General features: G+C 38.2%; 1 protein-coding gene across 1 annotated transcript in view; it reads left to right on the top strand.

The window, feature by feature from the left end:
• Positions 1-20259, top strand: part of cac (calcium voltage-gated channel subunit cacophony) — a gene marked incomplete in the record, with an annotated part of 730773 nt that overhangs the window by 507990 nt on the left and 202524 nt on the right. The window contains 1 exon segment of the mRNA XM_070103036.1: positions 1116-1226. Coding sequence (XP_069959137.1) covers positions 1116-1226 — 111 coding nt within the window.

Below are 20259 nucleotides of genomic sequence, written 5' to 3'. Positions count from 1 at the left end.
TCTTATCAAGTCTTTCTTAGTTTTGCGTAATCTCTCTTCTTCCTATTAAAGATGGCATATCCAAATTAGCCCTTCCTTATAATTCTGTATGTTTGTGCATGCATGCATGCATGCGTGTGTGTGGGTGTGCGTGCGCGTGCGTGTGCGTGCGTGTGTGCGCGCGTGTGTGTGTGTGCGTGTGCACGTGTGTGCGTGTGCGCATGTGTGTGCACGTGTGTGTGCGTGTGTGTGTGCGTGTGTGTGTGCGTGTGTGTGTGCGTGTGTGTGTGTGTGTGTGTGTGTGTGTGTGTGTGTGTGTGTGTGTGTGTGTGTGTGTGTGTGTGTAGGAAAGTATCTTAACTGAAACAAAGCATACGAGTTATCAGCATTTAACTTTAGCATGATCATTAACTGTAGATGGTTGGCTCCTGTGTGGGGTGTATGATATGCTTCAGTAGATGACAGATTAAAATGCATTCAACTGGCTATCCCTCATACTCCCCATCCAGGGCCAGCCAGCCCTGCCCGTGCTTACCGTGCTGTGGGTGATGATCATGGTTGTCACCTGTACCACGTGTTGAGACTACAGACCAGTGGTCTTGTTTGCCTGCTTTGGTCAGCTAACTACGTCACCCAGACCAGGGAGATGGAAGTATGACTGAGGTGGAGCACAAGGATTGTGATCTGTGGTATCTTCACAAATGTTACAGAGCTTGAACACTTGTTCCTTATTAAGGATCCTTCAGTTAATGTTCTGCCTAGGTATATTTCACTTCCTGAATGTTGATAACCTTATGATGTACAATACATCTTTTCCCTGCATTGTGTTAATTTTTATTAACACTTAGGAGGTATGTAGTTCTTACTGATTATATAAAAGTAATTTTGCAGTGTTGCATATTTATGCATAGAGTTCAAGCTCTGATTTCCCTGTGGATCTATACTGCTATAAATAAATTTTAAAGTTAAATAAATAAATGTGGTAATTATTAAGAGCATTATTTTAACAAATAAGTAAGAGCAGTTGTAGATCCCAACCATTATGTATCAAATGTTCTGGATATTTTATGTGACCAACTTACTAACCAATGCGCCTCATTACTGATGTTATGTGTTTTGTGTTTCTCTCCTGCTAGTTTCATAATCAGTCCAAGTTGTACAAAGATACTCTGCACTACATGAACACAATCTTCACTTCGTTCTTTACCATTGAATGTTTACTGAAGATCACGGCATTCGGAGTCAGGGTAAGGAAGGTTCAACTCTACTCATGGCAAGAGACAACACTCGTAGTGGGTCTCTCTAACAGTCCCTCATTTGTTTCTTATATAACTTACTAGAGCATTATATACGTCTTTCCTATCTAGCTCTATATCTATTTATCCTTAGTTCTCAAGCTCTTCTCTCCCATTCCTTATCTCTTTATGTTATCTGGAAAAACCTTGAGTTTTGTATGAATCCTGTGGTAGTATGTTGCTGCTCCATCTCATCTTGCTTGTCTCTACCCTTTGTGATATTTCCTAGCTGCCTCATAGCCCTAATAGGTTTTTTTTTTATGTTCCTAGAGTTTTGGGGGAGGGGTTTTCTGGTTTCTGAATTGCATTAGCTAGTGTTGGGAGTATTAGACACTCCATATGAGTCTCCTCAGCTCTTTTTTATGCCCTCTGTTGTGTTTTAGGCATAAGAAACCATAAGAAAATCTAGTCCTTTGTAAGTGTCCAACATCGTCTTTTAGGTGGCCTCTCAATATTTAGTTGCAAATAGTAAGTGATGCTTGACGGTGATTTTTGTTATGTCCTGTGATTTATGTTATGTGTAGGTATAGAAGTATGCATTTAGGAGTCTTATATTCAAGTATTGAGTTCTGTAGAATAACTAAATAAACTTGTTTGGTGTTGTATTTGTAATTCATATATTTAGAAATATTTTTATTACAATTATTATACATATGTATATAAATACATTAAATATATATATTGCAGTGTTGATAGGAATTTTTTATATCATTAACAGTGCCCTTTTATAGGATTTTTTATGTAGTCAGTTCATGTGAATGTTGAAGGTTAAAACAACAGAAATTAACATACTACAAAACTAGGTTAGTTGAATCATACTTGCAAACTAAAAGGTCAGTCAGTGTACTATAGATATTAGCTTGGCTTCAGCAGCTACATGATACTGAGATTTTTGTGTGATTATTTTCATTTCTTCAAATTTTTTATATGACGTTGAAAACAACCTTGTTTTGCCTTAATAATACAATAAATGTAATTCTATATATTGTCACTCTCTCTTTTGATGTTAGACTTGCTGATATTACATAGAATGTAGACTGGATCAAAATTCATGGAGTATACAGCTTCTCATATATAGTGTGTATTCTAAAGTGCATATAGTACACTAAAGTGTATTTAGTATATGTCTTACTCCCATTCTTCAGTTTTTAAACAGTGGTCATTTTTCTGAACAAGCTAAATACGTATAAATTAATTTTTGCAGATATTATAAGAAAATCAGTCTGAACATCACAAATATAATATCATTTATTTTATTGGGTAGGGTTAAGCTAAATTATATTGAGTATAGTTTTGCAAGTTACGGTGACATTGCTAAGCTAATTTTGGTGCAAAAGTGAAAATTTTTATACCATGTTAATTCATAAAAAAATGCCTATCAAAATGCAGTAGAAATTTTTTAAAAGCATCTATTTCTTAGCAGTTCAGCTGTTTTGACTGACTCTACCTGAGAAACATGACTTACGGATGTATGTATGCATGTATGTATAGATGCAATATAACCACATTGAAAAGTATTAGTATTCTAAGATGTTTCATGATTTCTCTCACATTGTATTTATATATTATACAGTGGACCCCCGCATAGCGATATTAATCCGTGCAAGAGAGCTCATTGTTATGCGAAATTATCGTTATGTGAATGAATTTTCCCCATAAGAAATAATGGAAATCAAATTAATCCGTGCAAGACACCCAAAAGTCTGAAAAAAAAATTTTACCACATGAAATATACATTTTCCTACACACAAAGAGAAGGATACATGCACAATAGTAGAGTAGTACATGCACAATATATATTGTGCATGTACTACTCTACTAAATGAAGAATAAATGACACTTACCTTTATTGAAGATGCAGCAATGACTGATGAGACACTGTGTCCTGGGAGTGCCTTTTCCTCCTGAGTACTGTAGGTCCTGTTTGGTATTTTCTTCCAGAACAGGCCTTATCACACTGTGTATGCCACTATGATTCTTAAATCTCTCAAACCAACCTTTGCTGGCTTTAAATTCACCAATATGAGCACTAGTTCCAGGCATTTTTCCCTGTTCACCTGGGTGTTAGTCGACTGGTGTGGGTTGCATCCTGGGAGACAAGATTAAGGACTCCAATGGAAATAAGTTAGACAGTCTTTGATGACACTGGCTTTTTTGGGTTATCCTGGGTGGCAAATCCTCTGGGGTTAATTGTTTCTTGGTATTCTCAATAAGCCACACCAACAACGGTGCTACAGCAGCAGCAGCTGACAGTGCTACAGCAGCAGCAGCAGCTGACAGTGCTACAGCAGCAGCAGACGATGCTACAGCAGCAGCAGCAGCTGACGGTGGTACAGCAGCAGCAGCAGCTGACAGTGCTACAGCAGCAGCAGACGATGCTACAGCAGCAGCAGACGATGCTGCAGCAGCAGCAGACGGTACTACAGCAGCAGCAGCAGCTGACGGTGGTACAGCAGCAGCAGCAGCTGACAGTGCTACAGCAGCAGCAGACGATGCTACAGCAGCAGCAGACGATGCTACAGCAGCAGCAGACGGTACTACAGCAGCAGCAGCAGCTGACGGTGGTACAGCAGCAGCAGCAGCTGACAGTGCTACAGCAGCAGCAGACGATGCTACAGCAGCAGCAGACGATGCTACAGCAGCAGCAGACGGTACTACAGCAGCAGCAGCAGCAGACGGTACTACAGCAGCAGCAGCAGCTGACGGTGGTACAACAGCAGCAGCAGCTGACAGTGCTACAGCAGCAGCAGACGATGCTACAGCAGCAGCAGACGGTACTACAGCAGCAGCAGCAGCTGACGGTGGTACAGCAGCAGCAGCAGCTGTACCACCAATAGTAGCGATGGTTGATTGGGGTTTATTATACAACCTGGCCAGCTCGGAGACACGCACTCCACTTTCATACTTATCAATGATCTTTTTCTTCATCTCTATAGTAATTCTCACCCTTATTGCTGTAGGGTTGGCACTAGAAGCTTTCTTGGGGCCCATGGTCACTTATTTTGCAGATAAAATCACCAAAAACACTGTAATAATACGAAATGTTCCGATTGTATGCTTGGATGTTACCGCGGAGGCTGGCTGGTAAACAATGCAACCGGCGGAACATGTGAGGCTGGCTAAGGGCGCACATTAGACACGTCTCGGACGAACAGCATTGAGCAGGTTTTTTAGCGGTATGCGAGGCAAAATCTTGGCGATAAAATGTAGCGGTATGCAGATTTAACGTTATGCAAGGCCAACGGTATGCGGGGGTCCACTGTATATAGCTGTATATTTTTTTATGTACAAAAGCATTTAATAGGGCTAAGAATTCCTACCTTTATTTACAAGCTAAGAGCTGTTACCTACCTCAGCCCAATTAACCCTTTGAGGGTTTCGGACGTACTAGTACGGCTTACGACCCAGGGTTTTTGACGTACTAGCATGCCTAAATTCTAGCGCCCTCAAATCTAGTGAGAGAAAGCTGGTAGGCCTTCATATGAAAGAATGGGTCTATGTGGTCAGTGTGCACAGTCTAAAAAAAATCCTGCAGCACACAGTGCATAATGAGAAAAAAAAAACTTCTACCGTTTTTTTGGAATAAAACAGCGACTTTGCACTGTATTTTCGTATGGTATTTATTGTTGTATTCTAGTTTTCTTGGTCTCATTTTATAGAATGGAAGACATATTACAGAAATTGAGATGATTTTTGACTGGTTTTACAATGAAAGATACCTTGAAATTGAGCTCAACGTAGCAGAAATGTTCGATTTTTACCAAATTTCAAAAGTAAACAAATCGTGCCAATGGTCCAATACACGTCAACTGGTGAGTCTAATATTCTTTCACAAGTGCGCCAATAATATTTATACCATTTTTTACACTAATGCAGTAGTCTGCATAAAAGTAAATCTTATATTTTTTTGTGAGAATAAAAATTCAAAGTGGAAAGCAAAAGAATATAAGAGGGGCCTTGAGACGTGACTAATGACCAGAGGAAATGTCATTTTAGTGCCAGGAATGTCTTTCTTGTTTATTCTGGACCCTATTCGGAAATTGGCATCTTTTGAAATTTGTATGAAATTGACAAAATTGCTAAATTCTGACCACTGTACTGGATAGTTGAATTTCATAATGGGTGGTTTCTTGCACCCATTCGATAGAAAAAATGGAGTTCTAGCGAAATATTCATGATTTTTGTCGACTAGTACAGTGGAATTGGCCGAAAATGGGGCTCAAAGTGGGCAAAATCGCCGATGCGTAAATATCCCCGAGACCGCAAACTTCGCGAGAGCATAATTCCGTAAGTTTTCCATCAAATTTCAAACTTTTGGTGTCATTATGATCGGGTAAAGATTCTCTATCTTTTCATAAGAGAAAATTATTATTTTTTTTTTTAAATTTGGCCGACCCTGAGAACGAGTTTCGGAGAGGGCCTGTTGACCCTCAAAGGGTTAAAAGCCTTTTTTTTTTTATTGTTATGAGGCATACAAATAAGGAATAAGATGAAGTTGGAGCTATCTGTGGGACAGCGATTTCATTTGGTCAATTGACTTTATTTCGTTGATGCCATTTTGCCGTACAAACATGTTCGAGACTCAAGTCATTCTCAGAATGAATGATATCAAATAAAGTGATGTTCTAGAAAAGGGTACAAAGTGTAATTACTGTTTGCTTCCTGTCTTGTTGTATAGATGCTGTCTTCTTGCTGTTCATGAAGTGGATCTAAGTGTAGTACTTTAACAGCATTGGCTTTGTATATTGCAATAAGGTAACCCACATCCCTCTGGTGTTGAAGGCTTTGTTCAAAATGACAGGTCTGTCCAGGCTGGGTCCAAGTGAGAGATGAGTCGTCTTGCTTTGTTCTCTATTCTGTTAAGAAATTGTAGGTGAGATGGGGGCAGGCAATCCAAGAAAGTGGAGCATACTCAAAATGTGAGTTCACTCATACCTTGTTCAGAGTCTTGTAACTATCTTGGCTATCTTGTTTGCAAGATTTACAATGTGGTTCTTCATAGACAGTTTTGAGGACATCAACCTCATCCCTGGGTTCCAACATTCCATTCATTCTTACATTGCTCCAGCATTACCATCATGGTGTTTAGATACCACCATCATTTGTGTTTTTTCAGAAGCAAATGTAAATTGTCATCATTTTCTCCAGGCTGATATAGCTGTAAGCTAATGGTTGATGTAACTGAGAGCAGCTGGCATTTCCTCTTTTGGAAAAGTAAATGCTGGAATACAATCATCTGCATTTGCATGTGATTCTGGGATGAGTTGAAAAATATCACTGAAGTACACATTCCAAAAAAATGGCCCAAGTACACTTCCCTGTGGAACACTGGCACTGATTGAGTGTCTTGTTGGCTCTGTCCCATTGAGAACTACTCTTGGAGATCTTCCTTGAAGGTAGTCACTAAGGAAGCATAGTGCAGAGCCAGAGATCCCAATTGCTTGCAGTTTTGCCAAGAGTCCTTGGTGATATACTTGGTCGAAAGTGCCAGTTATGTTCAGTGCTACTACACAGCTGAACTTGGATTCATCCATTGACTGGTGCTGGATAGTGGAGAGGTTTAACAGCAGATCAACATCAGAGTGACTTTAATGTAGCTATGTTGTCATTCACAAAGAAGTGAGTGGTAGCCATTAAACGTTATCATCTGCCATGAGATTGTCTCAAGAATCTTGCCAGTGATTGACAGGAGTGACACTGATCTGTCACCAGTGTCTTTGGTGACAGACCAGTGTCACTCCTCTCACCAGGCAGTAATTTCACTGTCCTTATTGTATAATGTGAAATAATTCATATTTATTGGCAAATGCTTTCTGATATGTTTCATGGTTTCCCTATTTTTTAAACTAGCAATTCATATGATTATTTGTTAATATTTTTTTTTTCATTTCTGCTTGATCTTTGGGATGGTTGGATGACAAGCAACTTCTTGCAAACCATACCCTGGTCTGGAGTTTTGAGACTCTCTGACCGCGGGTTCAATCCCGGCCGGGGTATGGTTTGTTTGCAATCGTGTCATTACGATTTCGTGAGTCAAGTCAACTTCTTGCACATTGCAAGAAATATTGCCTAAGGATAATATTTTTGACAGATGGGTTAGTAGAGGAGATATCAAGCAATTGCAGATCTTGAACACTTTATCTTTTATTGGGAAAATGTTTTACTCTCTAATGAGCATTATAAAGTCAAATTTTGATTAAACTCCACATAGCAATAATGTATATTAGAGCTGATTTTCTCTATTCTGTTTATTACAATATGCAGTGGACCCCCGGTATACGATATTAATCCGTTCCTGATCGCCCTTGTGGCTTAGCGCTTCTTTTTGATTATAATAATAATAATCCATTCCTGAGAGCTCATCTTATGCCAGAATTATAGGAAGGCGAATTAATTTTCCCCATAAGAAATAATGGAAATCAATTAATCCGTGCAAGACACCCAAAAGTACTATGAAAAAAAAAGTTTTACCACATGAAATATTAACTTTAATGCATGCAAACTGAAGAAGACATGCACAGTTAGTAGTACTCTACTAACAATAGAATACATGACACTTACCTTTAATGAAGATCTCGTGATGATTGATGGGATAGGAGGAGGGGAGAGTGTCGAACTTATTGTTTAGAAGAGAAATCCCCTTCCATTAGGACTTGAGGTAGCAAGTCCTTTTCCGGGGTTACTTCCTTTCTTCTTTTAATGCCACTAGGACCAGCTTGAGAGTCACTGGACCTCTGTCGCACAAGAAATCTGTCCATAGAGCTCTGTACCTCCCGTTCCTTTAAGATTTGTCTAAAATGGGCCACAACATTGTCATTGTAATAGTCACCAGCATGGCTTGCAATAGCTGTGTTAGGGTGATTTTCATCCATAAAGGTTTGCAGTTCAACCCACTTTGCACACATTTCCTTAATTTTTGAAGTAGGCACAATGGATTCCACAACTGGCATAGGCTTCTCAGGGTTAGCCCCAAACCCTTCAAAATCTTTCTTAATTTCCATACTAATTCTCACCCTTTTTACTACAGGGTTGGCACTAGAAGCTTTCTTGGGGCCCATGGTGACTTATTTTGCAAAAACAAGCACCAAAAACACTACAATAATATGGACTGTACCAAATGTATGCTTAGATGCAAGCACACTGGCTGGCTTATAAACACTGGCACTCACGTGGACGAGTCCCAGACGAATCGCGTGTGGCGGGTTTTTTAACGAGTGGCGAGGCAAAATTTTTGCATTAAAATGTATCAAGTACTAGATTTAATGTATACCGATGCCATCGCATGCCAGGGGTCCACTGTACAGTACACTACTGTATAAACATTTAAAAATGTACAAAAAATATTATAAATGGTGCAAGGGTGACATTAAAGCAATATCAAAGATGGTTGACATAAGCTCACTACCATCATACACATACAGTAGTATGATCCTCATTTAACGACAAATTCTTTTATTGATGCAGTATTAGGAACGGAACTCCATCGTTAAGTGAAGAGAGGCTGCATTTTTAAATGTTTATGCTGTAGTGTACTGTATATTGTAATAAACAAAATAGAGGAAATCAGCTTTAATATGCATTATTTAGGTATGCATACTGGTCAGAGAGCCCATTGTAAGTCCAAGGTGTCGGTAAACGAGTACATTGCTAAGTGAGGAGAGGATGTATATATAATAGATATAGTATATATTATGCAAATATCACAAACCAAGTGATACAGGATGCCTTTCATAGAACAAAAGGCCTAGAGCTATCATTCTACTCCCCCCATGTTTTTTTTGCACATACAGTGGACCCCCGGTTTACAATATTATTTCGTTCCAGAAGTATGTTCAGGTGCCAGTACTGACCGAATTTGTTCCCATAAGGAATATTGTGAATTAGATTAGTCCATTTCAGACCCCCAAACATACACATACAAACGCACTTACATAAATACACTTACATAATTGGTCGCATTGGGAGCTGATCGTAAACCAGGGGTCCACTGTATATATATACAGTGGACCCCCGGTTAACGATATTTTTTCACTCCAGAAGTATGTTCAGGTGCCAGTACTGACCGAATTTGTTCCCATAAGGAATATTGTGAAGTAGATTAGTCCATTTCAGACCCCCAAACATACACGTACAAACACACTTACATAAATACACTTACATAATTGGTCGCATTCAGAGGTGATCGTTATGCGGGGGTCCACTGTATATATATACCCTGCCTCGGTGGGAGACGGCCGACTTGTTGGAAAATATATATATATATATGGGATATTGGCAGTTTGGAGGGATATGTTGTGTATCTCTATACGTATATGCTTCTAAACTGTTATATTCTGAGCACCTCTGCAAAAGCAGTGATAATGTGTGAGTGTGGTGAAAGTGTTGAATGATGATGAAAGTATTTTCTTTTTGGGGATTTTCTTTCTTTTTTTTTTTTTTTGGAGCACCCTGCCTCGGTGGGAGACGACCGACTTGTTGAAAAAAAAAAATAAAAAAAAAATATATATATATATATATATAATGATGATGAAAGCATTTTCTTTTTGGGGATTTTCTTTCTTTTTTGGGTCACCCTGCCTCGGTGGGAGACGGCCGACTTGTTGAAAAAAAAAAAAAAATATATATATATATATATATAATTTTTTTTTTTTTTTTTTCATCAAGTCGGCCGTCTCCCACCAAGGCAAGGTGACCCAAAAAAGAAAGAAAATCCCCAAAAGGAAAATACTTTAATCATTATTCAACACTTTCACTTCACTCACACATATTCACTGTTTTTGCAGAGGTGCTCAGAATACAACAGTTTAGAAGCATATATGTATAAAGATACACAACATATCCTTCCAAACTGCCAATATCCCAAACCCCTCCTTTAAAGTGCAGGCATTGTACTTCTCATTTCCAGGACTCAAGTCCGGCTATATAAAAATAACCGGTTTCTCTGAATCCCTTCACTAAATATTACCCTGCTGACACTCCAACAGCTTGTCAAATCTCAAATACAATTCGTCTCCATTCACTCCTATCTAACACGCTCATGCATGCTTGCTGGAAGTCCAAGCCCCTCGCCCACAAAACCTCCTTTACCCCCTCCCTCCAACCTTTTCGAGGACGACCCCTACCCCGCCTTCCTTCCCCTACAGATTTATACACTCTCCATGTCATTCTACTTTGATCCATTCTCTCTAAATGACCAAACCACCTCAACAACCCCTCTTCAGCCCTTTGACTAATACTTTTCATACATTTATTAATCAAAAATACCAACCACTCCATCACTATATTTCCCCTGCTTTTAACATTTCTGTCACGAGTCCATCAGTTCCAGCTGCTTTACTCCTTTTCATTCTACATAATGCCTCATGCACCTCCCCCACACTCACATCCTGCTCTTCTTCACTCCTAAAAGATGTTATACCTCCCTGGCCAGTGCATGAAATTACTGCCTCCCTTTCTTCTTCGACGTTTAGAAGTTCCTCAAAATATTCCCGACATCTACCCAATACCTCCAGCTCCCCAACTACTAACTCCCCTACTCTGTTTTTAACTGACAAATCCATCTGTTCTCTAGGCTTTCTTAACTTGTTTATCTCACTTCAAAATTTTTTTCTTATTCTCAACAAAATTTCTTGACAGTGCCTCTCCCACTCTATCATTTGTTCTAATTTTGCACTCTCTCACCACTCTCTTCACCTTTTTTTACTCTCCATATACACTACCCTTCTTACATTACTTCTGCTTTGTAAAAATCTCTCATAAGCTACCTTTTTCTCTTTTATTGCATGCTTTACCTCATCACTCCACCAATCACTCCTCTTTCCTCCTGCACCCACCCTCCTATAGCCACAAACTTCTGCCCCACATTCTAATACTGCATTTTTAAAACTATCCCATTCCTTTTCAACCCCCCCACTACCCATACTTGAGCTAGCCAACCTTTCTGCCAAAAGTTCCAAATTTTTCACCTAACTTTCTCCTTCCTTAGTTTATAAACTTTCACCTGTTTCTTACTTACTGTTGCCATTTTCCTTTTGTCCCATCTACCTATTACTCTAACTGTAGCTACAACTAACTAATGAGCCAATATATCCATTGCACCTCTATAAACATGTTCATCCTGAAGCCTACCCATTAACTTTTTATTCAGTACATAATCTAACAAACTACTTTCGTTACATGATATATTATATCTTGTATACTTATTTATCCTCTTTTTCATAAAATTTGTATTACTTTTTACCAAACCTCTTTCTACACACAGTTCAATTAAAGGCTGCCCATTTTCATTTACCCCTGGCACCCCAAATTTACCTACTACTCCCTTCACAACATTTTTACCCACCTTAGCATTGAGATTGCCAACCACAAGTACTCTCTCTCACTTGGTTCAAAACTCCCCATGCACTCACTCAATATTTCTCAAAATCTGTCTCTCTCTCTCTTCTACACTTCTCTCTTCTCCAGGCGCATAAACACTTACTATAACCCACTTTTCACATCCAACCCTTATGTTACTCCACATAATCCTTCAGTTTATACATTTATATTCCTTCTTTTCCTGCCATAACTTCAGCATTATTGCTACTCCTTCCTTAGCTCTAACTCTATTAGAAACCCCTGATCTAATCCCATTTATTTCTCCCCACTGAAACTGTCCTACCCCCTTCAGCTTTGTTTCACTTAGAATTAAGACATCCAGCTTCTTTTCATTCATAACATCCACAGTCATCTCTTATCATTCACTCAACATCCATGCACATTCTAACATCCTACTTTGACAGTTTTCTTCTTTTTCTTTTTAGTAGGCTATACGGGAAAAGGGGTTACTAGCCCATTGCTCCCGGCATTTTAGTTGACTTTTACAACACACATGGCTTATGGAGGAAAGATTCTTATACCACTTTCCCATGGATGTGAAAGGAAAAGTAATAACAGTAACTGTTAAGATATAATCAAGGAAAACTCAGATGAGTGTGCATTCATAAATCTGTACATGCGTGTTTAGTGTGACCTGAGTGTAAGTAGCAAGACGTACCTGAAATCTTGCATATTTATAAGACAAAAAAAAAAGATACCAGCAATCCTACCATCATGCAAAACAAATAGAGGCTCTTGGTTTACAATCTTTTGGCAGTATGGTAGTACGTACCTCCCTGAGCAGTTGCTGTCTACCAATCTACTACCTGTATGTATGTATGTGTGTATATATATATATATATATATATATATATATATATATATATATATATATATATATATATATATATATATATATATATATATACACACTTATATATATATATAATTTATTTTTTTTCAACAAGTTGGCCGTCTCCCACCGAGGCAGGGTGACCCAAAAAGAAAGAAAATCCCCAAAAAGAAAATACTTTCATCATCATTCAACACTTTCACCTCACTCACACATAATCACTGATTTTGCAGAGGTACCCAGAATACAAGTTTAGAAGTACAGTGGACCCCCGATTAACGATATTTTTTCCTTCCAGAAGTATGTTCAGGTGCCAGTACTGACCGAATTTGTTCCCATAAGGAATATTGTGAAATAGATTAGTCCATTTCAGACCCCCAAACATACACCTACAAACGCACTTACATAAATACAATTACATAATTGGTCGCATTGGGAGGTGATCGTTAAGCGGGGGTCCACTGTATATACGTATAAAAAAATACACAATATATCCCTCCAAACTGCCAATATCCCAAACCCCTCCTTCAGAGTGCAGGCATTGTACTTCCCATTTCCAGGACTCAAGTCCGGTTATATAAAATAACCGGTTTCCCTGAATCCCTTCACGCAACTGGCAGCCAGCCCTCCCACCACTCAGTGTGGTGAGTGTTTTGTTTGTTCATTATTTGCTATTAAACTACAGTATAAATAATGTAAACCCATTCATGACTGCATATTGGAATGGCTATTCGGACAGGTATTAGACGGTAACATCATGTGTTTACTCTTGAACACTTCAAAGAATTAAACATTTCTGCTACAGCTAATAATAACAATAATAATAATAATAATAATAATAATAATAATAAATATGATATAATTTAAGGAGGAAATTTTACAAAAATTTGAGGGAGTGGTTGACAAATCGTCAGTGTGACTTTGTTTATGCTGGAGTGAGCATTAGTCTCCCTGCTCTTCCAAACATTTCACAATAATTCATTGTGTTTGGTGCTTGTAGATTGAGTGCGACTGGAGTGGTAGAGGCAGTGATTGAGGCAATGGTATTTAATAACATAAATGTTAATAATAATACATGTTATTAATAATATGTACTATTAGTATTTATAACATATATGTTATTAAATACATACATGTTAATAATAATACATGTTATTAATAATAACATGTACTATTATTATTTATAACTTATATGTTATTAAATGCCACTGCCTCAACTGCTGAATTATTGTGAAATGTTTGGAAGAGCAGGGAGACTAATGTTCACTCCAGCATAAACAAAGCCACACTGACGATGTGTCAACCATTCCGTCGTATTTTTGTACAATTTCCTTCTTCAATTATATCGTATTTATTATTATTATTATTATTATTATTATTATTATTATTATTATTATTATTATTACTATTGTTATTATTAGCAATAGCAGAAATGTTCGATTCATTGCTGTGTTCAAGAATAAACACATGTCACCGTCTAATACCTTTCCTAAGAGCCATTCCAATATGCAGTCATGAATGGGTTTACATTATTTATTCTGTAGTTTAATAGCAAATAATGAACAAACAAAACACTCACCACACTGAGTGGTGGGAGGGCTGGCTGCCAGTTGTGGGGGTCGGAGGGAGGGTAGTAGGGACTCACAGTGGTGGAGTCTGTGGTATTTAATAACATGTTATTAACATACATGTTATTAAATAACATACGTTATTAAAGCATAACATGTATATATTTAGTACAATTTACGACGTTTTCATGTATTTTATGATTATTCATGGTTCAACAAGTTAAGGAAGCAGTATTGTAATATATTTCCCTACAATATATTGGGGCAAGAAACAGATGATTGCTGATGTTATGAATGAAAAGAAGTTGGATGTCCTGGCCCTAAGCGAAACAAAGCTGAAGGGGGTAGGGGAATTTCGGTGGGGGGAAATAAATGGGATTAAATCTGGAGTATATGAGAGAGTTAGAGCAAAGGAAGGGGTAGCAGTAATGTTGAATGATCAGTTATGGAAGGAGAAAAGAGAATATGAATGTGTAAATGCAAGAATTATGTGGATTAAAGTAAAGGTTGGATGCGAGAAGTGGGTCATAATAAGCGTGTATGCACCTGGAGAAGAGAGGAATGCAGAGGAGAGAGAGAGATTTTGGGAGATGTTAAGTGAATGTATAGGAGCCTTTGAACCAAGTGAGAGAGTAATTGTGGTAGGGGACCTAAATGCTAAAGTAGGAGAAACTTTTAGAGAGGGCGTGGTAGGTAAGTTTGGGGTTTGGGAGCCCTTTGATTGAACTTTGTATAGAAAGGGGTTTAGTTATAGGTAATACATATTTTAAGAAAAAGAGGATAAATAAGTATACAAGATATGATGTAGGGCAAAATGACAGTAGTTTGTTGGATTATGTATTGGTAGATAAAAAACTGTTGAGTAGACTTCAGGATGTGCATGTTTATAGAGGGGCCACAGATATATCAGATCACTTTCTAGTTGTAGCTACACTGAGAGTAAAAGGTAGATGGGATACAAGGAGAATAGAAGCATCAGGGAAGAGAGAGGTGAAGGTTTATATCTCAGTAGTAGTAACCAGTTACCAGTCTCAGTAGTAACCAGTTACCAGTAACCGTCCGTTGACTCAACGACCAACCGTCTCGCCTGAGTCACGGTCTTTCATATTGTGCTGAGCTGACACTATTTCAAAAGACCTACTCACGGGGTGCTGGGCAGACGGCTAGTCAGTATTACGAGTGTAACCAAGGAGACAGGTAACGGCTGCGGGCTCCCTCCACATAACAGCAATTATAAGTAATAACAGCCTACGTGAGTATTTCTTCCCTAATCCACGTATCGAACTCCCACATGATATATAAACTAAAAGAGGAGGCAGTTAGGGAAAGATATAAACAGCTTTTGGAGGATAGATGGGCTAATGAGAGCATAGGCAATGGGGTCGAAGAGGTATGGGGTAGGTTTAAAAATGTAGTGTTAGAGTGTTCAGCAGAAGTTTGTGGTTACAGGAAAGTGGGTGCGGGAGGGAAGAGGAGCGATTGGTGGAATGATGATGTAAAGAGAGTAGTAAGGGAGAAAAAGTTAGCATATGAGAAGTTTTTACAAAGTAGAAGTGATGCAAGGAGGGAAGAGTATATGGAGAAAAAGAGAGAGGTTGAGAGAGTGGTGAAGCAATGTAAAAAGAGAGCAAATGAGAGAGTGGGTGAGATGTTATCAACAAATTTTGTTAAAAATAAGAAAAAGTTTTGGAGTCAAATTAACAAGTTAAGGAAGCCTAGAGAACAAATGGATTTGTCAGTTAAAAATAGGAGAGGAGAGTTATTAAATGGAGAGTTAGAGGTATTGGGAAGATGGAAGGAATATTTTGAGGAATTGTTAAATGTTGATGAAGATAGGGAAGCTGTGATTTCGTGTATAGGGCAAGGAGAAATAACATCTTGTAGGAGTGAGGAAGAGCCAGTTATGAGTGTGGGGGAAGTTCGTGAGGCAGTAGGTAAAATGAAAGGGAGTAAGGCAGCCGGTATTGATGGGATAAAGATAGAAATGTTTAAAGCAGGTGGTGGGGATATAGTTTTGGAGTGGTTGGTGCAATTATTTAATAAATGTATGGAAGAGGGTAAGGTACCTAGGGATTGGCAGAGAGCATGCATAGTTCCTTTGTATAAAGGCAAAGGGGACAAAAGAGAGTGCAAAAATTATAGGAGGATAAGTCTGTTGAGTATACCTGGTAAAGTGTATGGTAGAGTTATTATTGAAAGAATTAAGAGTAAGACGGAGAATAGGATAACAGATGAACAAGGAGGCTTTAGGAAAGGTAGGGGGTGTGTGGACCAGGTGTTTACAGTGAAACATATAAGTGAACAGTATTTAGATAAGGCTAAAGAGATCTTTGTGGCATTTATGGATTTGGAAAAGGCGTATGACAGGGTGGATAGGGGGGCAATGTGGCTGATGTTGCAGGTGCATGATGTAGGAGGTAGGTTACTGAAAGCAGTGAAGAGTTTTTACGAGGATAGTGAGGCTCAAGTTAGAGTATGTAGGAAAGAGGGAAATTATTTCCCAGTAAAAGTAGTCCTTAGACAAGGATGTGTGATGTCACCGTGGTTGTTTAATATATTTATAGATGGGGTTGTGAGAGAAGTAAATGCGAGGGTCTTGACAAGAGGCGTGGAGTTAAAAGATAAAGAATCACACATAAAGTGGGAGTTGTCACAGTTGCTCTTTGCTGATGACACTGTGCTCTTGGGAGATTCTGAAGAGAAGTTGCAGAGATTGGTGGATGAATTTGGTAGGGTGTGCAAAAGAAGAAAATTAAAAGTGAATACAGGAAAGAGTAAGGTTATGAGGATAACAAAAGGATTAGGTGATGAAAGATTGGATATCAGATTGGAGGGAGAGAGTATGGAGGAGGTGAATGTATTCAGATATTTGGGAGTGGACGTGTCAGCGGATGGGTCTATGAAGGATGAGGTGAATCATAGAATTGATGAGGGAAAAAGGGTGAGTGGTGCACTTAGGAGTCTGTGGAGACAAAGAACTTTGTCCTTGGAGGCAAAGAGGGGAATGTATGAGAGTATAGTTTTACCAACGCTCTTATATGGGTGTGAAGCATGGGTGATGAATGTTGCAGCGAGGAGAAGGCTGGAGGCAGTGGAGATGTCATGTCTGAGGGCAATGTGTGGTGTGAATATAATGCAGAGAATTTGTAGTTTGGAAGTTAGGAGGAGGTGCGGGATTACCAAAACTGTTGTCCAGAGGGCTGAGGAAGGGTTGTTGAGGTGGTTCAGACATGTAGAGAGAATGGAGCGAGACAGAATGACTTCAAGAGTGTATCAGTCTGTAGTGGAAGGAAGGCGGGGTAGGGGTCAGCCTAGGAAAGGTTGGAGGGAGGGGGTAAAGGAGGTTTTGTGTGCGAGGGGCTTGGACTTCCAGCAGGCGTGCGTGAGCGTGTTTGATAGGAGTGAATGGAGATGAATGGTTTTTATTACTTGACGTGCTGTTGGAGTGTGAGCAAAGTAACATTTATGAAGGGGTTCAGGGAAACCGGCAGGCCGGACTTGAGTCCTGGAGATGGGAAGTACAGTGCCTGCACTCTGAAGGAGGGGTGTTAATGTTGCAGTTTAAAAACTGTAGTGTAAAGCACCCTTCTGGCAAGACAGTGATGGAGTGAATGATGGTGAAAGTTTTTCTTTTTCGAGCCACCCTGCCTTGGTGGGAATCGGCCAGTGTGATAATAAAAATAAAATATTGGGGCACCAAACATTCACGGTTTTTCAACATTCACGAGGCTCTTGATCCCCTAACCCTCGCAAATGTTGAGGGAGACCTGTATATATATATATATATGTATATATGTATATATATATATATCGAATCCAGAAAGCTGTTCGAGTGCCTTTACCGAATGAATTTATTCCCATCAGGAATAATGTAAATTAGATTAGTCCATTTCAGACCCTATACATATAAAAGCACTTATACACTTACATAATTGGTAGTGTTGGGAGCAGTTCGATGAGGTTATATATATATATATATATATATATATATATATATATATATATATATATATATACAGTGGACCCCCGGTAAACGATATTTTTTCATTACAGAAGTATGTTCTGGTGCCAGTACTGACCGAATTTGTTCCCATAAGGAATATTGATTGTGAAGTAGATTAGTCCATTTCAGACCCCCAAATATACACGTACAAACGCACTTACATAAATACACTTACATAATTGGTCGCATTGGGAGGTGATCGTTAAGCGGGGGTCCACTGTATATATATATATATATATATATATATATACAGTGGATCCTCAAATATAGAACTTTCTTCGGTCCAGAAGGCTGTTCAAGTGTCGCTACCGAACGAATTTATTCCCATCAGGAATAATGTAAATTAGGTTAGTCCATTTCAGACCCTCAAAAATGCACTTATAAAAGCACTTGCAAAAATACACTTACATAATTGGTTGAGTTGGGAGCAGTTCGATTTTTGAGGTTCCACTGTATGTATATATATATATATATATATTTATATATATATATATATATATACAGAAGCTTTACACTACATATTTTAAACTATACATATAACATCCTTCAGAGTACACTGTACTTCCCATACAGTCCGGCCCCCGGTTTAACGATGTTACTTTGCTTCACTCCAGAAGCATGCTGTTCAAGTGCCGACCCCTACCGATTGAATTTCATTCCCATACAGTCCGAACCACCTCAACAAATACAGTTTTGTCCCACACCTCCTCCTAACTTCCAAACTAGATTAGTCCATTTCAGACCCTTCACACCCAAACATACACTTATACAAACGCACTTACAAAAATACACTTACATAATTGGTGAATACGTTCACCTCCTCCATACTCTCTCCCTCCAATCTGATATTCAATCTTTCATCACCTAATCCTTTTGTTATCCTCATAACCTTACTCTTTCCTGGAGCAACTTCTCTTCAGTAATCGCACAGTTATGTGGGGATTCCACTGCATTTACTTCTCTTACAACCCCATCTATAAATATATTATATATATATATATTTCCCTCTTTCCTACATACTCTACTTTTTTTTTTTTTTTATTATCACACCGGCCGATTCCCACCAAGGCAGGGTGGCCTCTGGTACCAGGGGCAATCTTTATACAAAGGAACTATGCATGCTCTCTGCCAATCCCTAGGTACCTTACCCTCTTCCATACATTTATTAAATAATTACCATCCAAAAAAAAAAAAATCAATCCCGGCTGCCTTACCCCCTTTCATTTTACCTACTGCCTCATGAACTTCCCCCACACTCACAGCTCTTCCTCACTCCTACAAGATGTTATTCCTCCTTGCCCTATACCCACAGCTTCCCTATCTTCATCAACATTTAACAATTCCTCAAAATATTCCTTCCATCTTCCCAATACCTCTAACTCTCCATTTAATAACTCTCCTCTCCATAACTGATTACCTCTTAATGTGTTAATCTCACTCCAAAACTTTTTCTTATTTTCCAAAATTTGTTGATATAGTGGACCCCCGGTAACGATATTTTTTCACTGTATTTATGCCACTACTGAGAATTTGTTCCCGTCCATTTCAGTACGTGTATGCGGGGGTGTATATATATATATATATATATATATATATATATATATATATATATATATATATATATATATATATATATTTATATATATTTATATATATATATATATATATATATATATATATATATATATATATATATATATATATATATATATATATATATATATATATATATATATATATATATATATATATATATATATATTTATATATATATATATATATATATATATATATATATATATATATATATATATATATATATATATATATATATATATATATATATATACTATATATATATATTTTTTTTTTTTTTTTTTCAACAAGTCGGTCGTCTCCCACCGAGGCACGGTGACCCAAAAAAAGAAAGAAAATCCCCAAAAAGAAAATACTTTCATCATCATTCAACACTTTCACCACACTCACACATTATCACTGCTTTTGCAGAGGTGCTCAGAATATAACAGTTTAGAAGCATATACGTATAGAGATACACAACATATCCCTCCAAACTGCCAATATCCCAAACCCCTCCTTTAAAGTGCAGGCATTGTACTTCCCATTTCCAGGACTCAAGTCCGACTATATGAAAATAACCGGTTTCCCTGAATCCCTTCACTAAATATTACCCTGCTCACACTCCAA

The sequence above is a fragment of the Cherax quadricarinatus genome, chromosome 84 (genome assembly GCF_038502225.1).
Source record: "Cherax quadricarinatus isolate ZL_2023a chromosome 84, ASM3850222v1, whole genome shotgun sequence".
Taxonomy (NCBI): domain Eukaryota; kingdom Metazoa; phylum Arthropoda; class Malacostraca; order Decapoda; family Parastacidae; genus Cherax; species Cherax quadricarinatus.
The sequence above is the reverse complement of the archived record's forward strand: the minus strand, read 5'-3'. Positions and strand labels throughout refer to the sequence as shown.